Source organism: Capsicum annuum, chromosome 3 (genome assembly GCF_002878395.1).
Source record: "Capsicum annuum cultivar UCD-10X-F1 chromosome 3, UCD10Xv1.1, whole genome shotgun sequence".
Taxonomy (NCBI): Eukaryota; Viridiplantae; Streptophyta; class Magnoliopsida; order Solanales; family Solanaceae; genus Capsicum; species Capsicum annuum.
In genome coordinates, this window is record NC_061113.1 from 233,673,896 (window position 1) to 233,683,469 (window position 9,574).

At 35.2% G+C, this 9,574-nt stretch overlaps 1 protein-coding gene across 1 annotated transcript; it reads right to left on the reverse strand.

Annotated features, from left to right (window-relative positions):
- Positions 1-2,046: 2,046 nt before the first annotated feature.
- LOC107862960 (flavonol sulfotransferase-like) lies at positions 2,047-4,829 on the reverse strand. The gene is made up of 2 exons (XM_016708682.2): positions 4,679-4,829; positions 2,047-3,389 (listed from the first exon to the last, which is right to left on the reverse strand). Exon 2 carries the CDS (start codon positions 3,295-3,297, stop codon positions 2,308-2,310), a length of 990 nt encoding a protein of 329 aa, XP_016564168.2. The 5' UTR covers positions 3,298-3,389; positions 4,679-4,829; the 3' UTR covers positions 2,047-2,307.
- Between the last annotated feature and the right edge of the window lie 4,745 nt (positions 4,830-9,574).

Genomic DNA, 9,574 nt, shown 5'->3' on the forward strand with positions numbered 1-9,574 from the left:
TACTCTCCAAAAATTATAACAATCAATTAATAAAATTACTCATGTGAATCATAAGGTTCAATTATTAATGATGTTAATTGATTCAATTAAGGCCAGGAAATTCTGCAAAATCAACAACATTTCGCATATCAACAAACTTTGATTTAGTGAGTGACACTGAAACTGCTTATCTAACTGATGATTCATGCATCAAAATATCATCACTGTATGGCAACTCACAAAATTTGGAATAAAATCATTCAACTGCCAAGCTGCAGAACAGTTATAACTTATATTTGTATGTGAAAAGAAGTTCAGATTATAATGAACGATATATGGTGAAACAAGTATCTATTTGTAAGACCATGAAGCAAATCATATAATGTCATTTTGATACTGTATATCCTGCTTGACTAACAAGTCATGCCATGGGAGTAATATACTTAGACAGTAGATCGCTAACTTATGCCTTGGTGCTATAGGGTATCGTATCGACAAGCAAACTTGCTATCAAACTAGTCCAACTGTTGAGCCATCTCTAGAGTCATATAGTTTGCACAATCTCCAACTTGACCTTTCCTCAAGAAATGCCGGTTTTCCACAGCAAGTTGTGGACTGAAATGTTGCACCGCGATCTGATTCACTTCCAAACTGCTCAAATTCTCAAAGCTACAAAGCCTTACAATCTTCTGCACAACTTCTTCCCACTCTTCTTCTAAGCAGAATGGCTTATCCAAGAACTTGGCCAATTTGGTAAGACAGACAACGGGGTCTGTCTTCATGTCCTCGTAAGTCAAGAAGAGTACCTTGTCTGGATTTTCCAAGCTTGTCTTCCAATAACCCGATACATGATCCCAATGGGTCCACAATGTGATATGCATTTGCAAAACAAATCAAACACATCTTCGATTGGAAAAAGAGGTAGATCTTTGGTCCTTAATTTTGTCATATAATGCCAGTTTGAAACGAGAAAATCCTTGGTCTCCCCAAAAAAATACATGATTTTGCAACCAGAAGACATCACAGATGCTGGCAACAAAGAGTAAGGAATGCGGGCTGCGAGAAGGCAACGTGGTGAACACGAAATTCGATAATCTTGGTAGGAAGTTTCATCTTGTAAGATGCACTCCAAGAAGGGTACGGTATACAATCATGGGGCGCCTTGGTAAGTAAAGGGTGAGAAGAAATCGAATCGTTCACGATTCATGATGGAAAAGATAAGGACCTTAAACCATGTTGTTCCTGATTTTGGGAAAGTAGCTAGAGGAATATATGTGGGTTGAGCATTGAGGCTATTAATAGCTCCTGGAGAAAACCAAAAGGACTGCTATTGGTAAATATGTTCAACGAACCAACCTTTTTCTTTGGGAAGGCTTGTTGGCATATTACTGTCATGTAGATCATGGTCCATGTATTCATCATTGTGTTCACGCTGAGAACAATGGGAACACGACATGTCCAAGGAGGAAGTCAAAATTTGATAAACCTCTAGACCAAACCTCGGATTCACCAGATCAAGTCAGAGCTTAATTTCCTCATCTAAAATCTTGTCCCTCTTTGTTGTGAGAAAACTGAAAGAACGATCAGAATGGCTAATTACTGGATCTCCTGTTATTCCGAGTTTAGCAATCAAAACTCAGCTGTAATCTGTGATCTGAATCAAAATTCTTATAGCTGAGATGATTTAAGAATGCAAATCACCATAATAACACTTCCAATATTATTTTGACTTAGCTAGCTATCAAATAATGTAATCCTGTAGTACTATTACCAATTAACAACAACGTCGTGTAATCCCACAAGTGAGATCTAGAGAGGATAGTGACTACACAGACCTCATAAAGTGAATTATTAGTGCTTAAGGCTTGCTATTTTTAAGATTTCCTCTTCTCTAAATCCTCCGCCTTGTCTTTGTCGAGCAAACTTATATTCCTCTTTGTCACATCCACAAAATTCCTTAGTATCGATAGTATTAAATAACTACATAAACTAGTAGTCAAATTTAGAGTTTTAAGACATCATTAATATGGTTAATTTGATAAAAGAACATATTTATTAAGGAGCGAGTCAAGTTAACGGGGGTCAAGTAATATGAAATGGAGAGAGTAGTAGTTAATGAACCAAAACAGCAGCATAATAGCCAAATAACTAAGATTCATGTATCAAAATATCACCAATGCATTGCAACTTCTAGAATCTGGAAGAAACTATTATATTTGAAAATGTTTGACTAAAAATTCATGCCTCTGGAGTTCTCTACTTTAGACAGTAGATCACCAACTTGTGCCTTGGTGCTATAGGGTATAGTATAGACAAGCAAACTTGCTATCAAACTAGTCCACAAAGTTTCTGCCTAGTGATTTCATCCAAGTGTTCAGCCATCTCTAGTGTTAGATGGTTTTGCCAGTCTCCAACTTGACCTTTCCTCAAGAAATGCCGGTTCTCAACAGAAAATTGTGGACTGAAATGTTGCACTCCGGTCTGATTCACTTCCAAACTGCTCAAATTCTCAAAGCTACAAAGCCTTACAATCTTCTGGACAACTTGTTCTCTCTCTTCTTCTACGCAAAATGGCTTATCCAAGAACTTGGCCAATTTGGTAAGACACACAACAGGGTCTGTCTTCATGTCCTCGTAAGTCAAGAAAAGTACCTTGTCTGGAATTTCCAAGCTTGCCTTCCAATAACCCAAGACATTATCCCAAAAGGATCCATAATGTGATACTCCTATGCAAAACAGATCAAAAGCGTCTTCGATTGGAAAAGAAGGCAGCTGTTTGGGTCTTATTTTTCTCATATAATGCCAATTTGAAACGAGAACATCCTTGGTGTCGCGAAAAACATACACGATTTTGCAACCAGAAGACATCACAGATGCTGGCAACAAAGAGCAAGGAATGTGGGTTGCGAGAAGGCAACGTGGTGAACATGAAATTCGATAATCTTTGTAGGAAGCTACATCTTGTATGATGGCTTCCAAGAAGGGAATGCAATCATGGGGGCCCTTGGTAAGTAAAGGGTGGGAGGAGAAATCGAATCGATCACGATTCATGATGGAAAAGATAAGGGCCTTGAACCATGTTGTTCCTGATTTTGGGAAAGTAACTAGAACAATATCTGTGGGTTGAGCTTTGAAGCATTGTTGAGCCCTCTTAACTCCTTTAATAGCAGCCGGAGTAAACCAAAAGGACTTGTATTGATAAAGATGCTCGGTTATCCAACCTTTTTCATTGGGAAGGGTTGTGAGCATATCACTGTTATCTTGATCATCTTTATTGTATTCATCCTCGTGCTCATGTTGGGAACGCGACATGTCCATGGAGATGTCCGAATTCGATAAACTCTACACCAAATTAGTGTTCACCAGTTCGAGTTAGAGCTGAATCCACTCATCAGCAAAAGCTTGTCCCCCTTAGTTGTAAGAAAAGTGTAGGAATGATCAGAAAGGCTCAATCTTTTGCTGTTCTGACTTTTAGCAATCAAAAACTCAGTTGGGATTTGTGATCTAAAGCAACATTTTCATAATAGAGATAACTGTTTTTTTTTTCAAAGAAAAAGAATTTACCCCTCCGAGCTCTCACCCTTTTTGCTCTCTTAATGACTCAATCCACAATCTTAGAGCTGGAAGTGGAGGGTACTTACCATCCGAGCAGCCCAAATGACTTAAGAATGCACTTGATTATAATAATACTTCCAATACTTTTATTTTAACTAGGCTATAGCTATTCAACAATGCAGCACTGTACTGTTATTTAATTCAATTCCAAGCATATTCTTTAGCCTAATGGTAGCACAGCATTAAATTAATTATTCGGACAACTCAATTAACTCAAGAAAGCTCCTCTTCTTTATGTTTCATAAATCTACTGCACTAGCAGTCCAGCAGACAAAAGGAGTGTCCAGTTATAGAATATTTGCAACTATAACAAGAACTAGCTTGAAGGTCTATGTTGCTAGGAATATATCAGCCTCTCTCGTGTTGGATCATCTAAAAATATGGTACTATGTCAGGGATGGATCTAGGGTCCCGGGACCCAGTAACTTTTGTGCGGATCTAGGGTCCGGGTGGAGGTTCCTGGGACCCAGTAACTTTTGTATGGATTTAGTATTTATATAGAGAAATCTAGTGAATATATATAAATTATAAGTTGGAACCATAAACAAAGTGTATTGTTGGTCTAGTGTAGTAGAGGACTTGTAAAAGTTTTATTAACATCGTGATTGTGGGTTCAAATTTCCTTAGTTACTTTTATTTTTATCTAACATGGGGAACACAAAATTTAAATCTTAGATCCGCCTCTGAAGGATCAAACAGTACTCACATACATGTCAACCTTTTTTAACAGTCGAAACAACATAGGTACAATTTCAGATCAACAAGTAAAAGATCTCTAGTGCAGGAGTAGGAAGGGATGACTTTTTTTTTATATATAGAAAGATGAGTTGAACACTCAAAGGTAAAATCTTCTTTTCAGCATTCATTAAACTCGCTTCAAAAATATTTTTTTCTCCAAAACATTTCAAAAAACATCCGGCATTTTCCAACGCATGAAAAATAATTGACTGAATTTTTGTTCTTCAATTTCATTGTTCGAAGTAAACATATATACTTTTTATGTTGGGCCCGTGCAAAGCACGAACAAACTTATCTAGTACTCTACTAAATGTGAAATAAGGAATCGATAAACAAGGGAACTTACTTGTTATACTTTAGCCGGGAGATCCTAATTTCAACAGAGAAACAAAGAGTTAATGGCCTTCAGCAGGGAACTTATTTCTAAGAGATGAATGAAAATTAAGTATTTTCATGTGGAAAATACATTTTTATGGTGACTGAGATACAGTTGTACGAGGGATTTTTTAATTGATTAAAGGTATAACTCATTGTCAGCCCTTAAGTACGTGCAATCTTTCACTTACACATCTTAAGTGGTCATCGCTCATTTTTTACACCTCAAATAGTTGTAAAGTAGCCATAAATATTATGGGTCCTATTCTATGTCATTATCCCTCAAGTTTAATTATTATAATTTCTTAATTTTTTAAAAAAGAAAAGTCCTCCAGTTGGGTTCGAAATCGAGAATGCGTCATGCGAAAGTTTAAAATTTGTAAACCATGAGATGATAAATCAGACGACAAAGAAAACAACACTAAAAATATTAAATTATTGTGTATTTTGGCCAATCGGGCTACATGTTATAAAACCTAATATCGAAAAACATTGAACCTATTGAGAGAAATCTCCCCCTAAACAAAGACTCTTTAATGACTACATTATGAATGCTACTGTGTTATGGTATGAGAAGGAGGTCTTCTATTTATAGATGTCTAAAACCTTTCCTCCAAAAAAGAGGTTAGCCAAATATGAAAAGAATTACATTTTTTTCTTTCAAAAAAGTAAAAGCAATTATGGCAACTTTTATTTTTCTTTTAAGAAAAAATAAAACTTAATATAATAAGAAAATGACTTGATTTTCTTCAATTGATCCGCCTTCTTCATATTTTTTATCTTTGTTCTTCACATAATTTTCATCACTGCTGCTTGTCATATTTTAAAATAGAGCTTTTGGGTTAAAAAATATATAAGCCCATTCGGGTTAAAAATTTTAGAGCCCTTTGTAGGGTTAAAAGAAAGGTTTATTTTCAAATACGTGACAGTAGGATTGTTGAAAATATGATTGACAATCGTCTCCACATGTAGCTTTTTGACAAAAATGTTCATTATCATCCAAATTGTTGCAGCTTGATTTTGAAACCGCTTTGAACCTGTTTAATCTCGTCTCACCACACCATTAGACCATTGAACCGTAAAATTTGATACCACTTATTGGGTTCAAAATCGAGAGGACGTCATGCGGAAGCTTAAAGTTTGCAAACCATGAGATGATAAATCAGACGACAAAAAAACAACACTAAAAACATGAAATTATTATATATTTTGGTCAATAGGGCTACATATTATAAAACCTAATATCGAAAAATATTGAACCTATTGGGAGAAATCTCCCCCTAAATAAAGACACTTTAATGACTACATTGTGGATGCTACTGTGTTATGGTATGAGAAGGGGGTCTATTTATAGATGTCCAAAATCTTTCCTCCAAGAAAGAGGTTAGTCAAATATGAAAAGAAAGAGGTTAGCCAAATATGAAAAGAATTACATTTTTTCCTTTCAGAAAAAGTAAAAGTAATTATCGTAACTTTTATTTTCCTTCTAACAAAAAATAAAATGTAAATATAGTAAGAAAATCAAGGCAAAAATCTTAACACACCCTCTTCATCGTCTTCCTCACCCCTACCCCCAAGTTCGTCGTCAACCCTCCACCCCTGTTCATCATCAGCCCAGTCCCGTCGTCATCACAACCTCTCCCCCCCGTCGTCTTCACACACGCCACCTCACCTCAGTCCTCGTCGTCTTCACATACCTTTTTGATATAACAATAAGGTTAGCAAGATACGCAGCAGAACTTACAGTTTCGATCAATACCAATTGAGCATTAGTTTGAGAGTGGATATGTCAATTAGTGAAATGCATTGTCCTCTTGAACATGGTTATACAAATTAACTTAAATGCTTATCGATCCAGCTATACTTTTGTTATAACAATTTTAGTCACTATTCATAACATAACAAGTTATGTAACAGCTTATGAACCTGAACACCCGATTTCTTCAGTTTCTCAAATTTTTTTATCCTCTGGATGAATGTATTGTTTCTCCAGCTTCTTTCTAACTGAATATATCACGTAGCCCTGGAAAACCCGAAAAAGAAATAATAAGTCAATAACTTAAACTACTATTCTAAATCGTGAAATATCAAGGTCATGATTTCTTGTCCAAGTCTTGAAATCTCAATGGTATTTGACAATGAAAAAGATAATTTAATTTTTAATTTGTTAGGTTAATCTAATGGGATAATACCCACTAAAATACCTGAACTTTGATCGGATTTTCAGTTGAGCATATTGAACTTTGCGGGGTCCTATTGTCCCCTAGACTTTTTTTTCGTATTTTAATGTCATATATCTGTCACTTAAACACGTGTAAATAATAGGTGGCGCGTGCGTGTAAAAATGAGATTTGCCGCGTGTATTACACGCGCCAGCGTCGAACCTGGGTATAGAGTTTTGGGGGGAATTAAATTCAATTTAAAAAGTCTAGGGGGTAATAGAACCCCCGCAAAATTCAGTATGCTCAACTGAAAATTTGGTCAAAGTTTAGATATTTTCGTGAGTATTATCCCTAATCTGATTGTTGAAAAAAATTAAGAAAAGGAATAAAAATGACCAAATAGAGAAGAAGATTTTGGGGGGCTGGGGAAAGGGGATTTTTATTTTTAAAAAAAATTATAATTACTATTTATTAATCAGTTTTTTACTTTTACTTTTTTTAAAAAAATATAATGATTTTATAATAATTATTGGATTTAATGTCAAGTATCACTTTTTAATTCATTTTTTTTGCCACTTGTTGGGTTCGAAATCGAGAGGGCGTCATGCAGAAGCTTAAAGTTTGCAAACCATGAGATGATAAATCACACGACAAGGAAAACAACACTAAAAATATTAAATTATTATGTATTTTGGCCAATCAGGCTACATGTTATAAAACCTAATATCGAAAAACATTGAACCTATTGGGAGAAATCTCCCCCTAAACAAAGACACTTTAATGACTACATTGTGGATGCTATTGTGTTATGGTATGAGAAGGGGGTCTATTTATAGATGTCCAAAATCTTTCCCCCAAGAAAAAGGTTAGCCAAATATGAAAAGAATTACATTTTTTCGTTCAGGAAAAGTAAAAGTAATTATGGTAGCCTTTATTTTCCTTTTAAGAAAAAATAAAACTTAAATATAGTAAGAAAATCAGGGTAAAAACCCTAACACCCCCCCCCCCCCTTCATTGTCTTCCTCACCCCTACCCCCAAGTTCGCCGTCAACCCTCCACCCTTGTTCATCATCAACCCAGTCCCGTTGTCATCACAACCTCTCCACCCCATCGTCTTCACACACGCCACCTCACCTCAGTCCTCGTCGTCTTCACATAATTTTTTGATAGTACAACAAGGTTAGCAAGATACGCAGCAGCACTTACAGTTTCGATCAATACCAATTGAGCATTAGTTTGAGAGTGGATATGTCAATTAGTGGAATGCATTGTGGATATGTCATTAGTGGAATGCATTGTCCTCTTGAACATGGTTATACAAATTAACTTAAATGCTTATCGATCCAGCTATACCTCTGTTATAACAATTTTAGTCGTTGTTCATATGTAACAACTTATGAACCTGAACACCCGATTTCTTCAGTTTCTCAATTTTTTTTCCTCTGGATGAATGTATTGTTTCCTCAGCTTCTTTCTAACTGAATATATCATGTAGCCCTGAAAACCCCAATAAAGAAATAATAAGTTAATAACTTGAACTACTATTCTAAATCTTGAAATCTTGAAATATCAAGGTTATGATTTCTTGTCCAAATCTTGAAATCTCAATGTTATTTGGCAATGAAAAAAGATAATTTAATTTTTAATTTATTGTGTTAATCTGATGTCGAAAAAAATTAAGAAAAGAAATAAAAATGACCAAATAGAGAAGAAGATTGGGGGTGGGGGGGCTAGGGAAAGGGGGTTTTATTTTTTAAAAAAATTATAATTACTATTTAATAATTAGTTTTAATAATTAGCTTTTTAATTTTATTTTTTAAAATAAATTATAATAATTTTTTAATAATTATTGGATTTAATGTCAAGTGTCACTTTTTAATTCGTCGTTTTTTCCACATCAGCGCGTGTGTGTTGCACACACTTTAGCTTTTAGTTGATTGGCAAAAAAAAAGGCTTGTTAGGATTAAATTTCGGATGGGTTAGGAGTATGATAGGTACAAGTCTCAGTTGAAAGGTCTAAGTGAATTTTTGGGACAACTTTAAGTATCTATCGATGACTTAAGCCTTATTTTTTTCTTTTCTCTTCCACTTCCTTCTTCTTTTCATCCTTGATTATAACATGCATATACTTATTTATTTACTAGTTTAATCTACGTGCGTTGCACGTGTTGGATTAAAAAGGACAAATAGGTTGTCTAATTAAGTGAGAGTCCTCCAAATTTTTAAAATTAGGTGGGAGGGATAATTTTTTTTTAATTTTTTTTTAAAGTTTTTCCGTTTGAACAATTTGTCCCAGTTGTTGAACAACTAGGCGTAGTTGTTCGACAACTTTGAGAAGTTGTTCAACAACTATCAAAGTTGTTCAACAACTGCGCAAGTTGTTCAACAACTAGGCGCAGTTGTTCGCAGTTGTCGAACAACTGCGCGTAGTTGTTGCATAACTAGGCGTAATTGTTTGACAACTGAGGGAAGTTGTTCGGACAACTAATGTAGTTGTCGAACAACTATCCCAATTGTTCAAGAGACTTAGTTTTTTTAAGGGACAAGTTTGTGGGACCCACTTATCCCCTTTTTTTAATTGGAAACTTGGAAGGCCCTTGTGGCTCATTTTTCTCATTCATGTATCCCCAATCACTTGTTAGTACAATTGGAATGATAACAATGCTTATAAGGCATCTTTTTAGCTTTACCCACATCTTGAAACT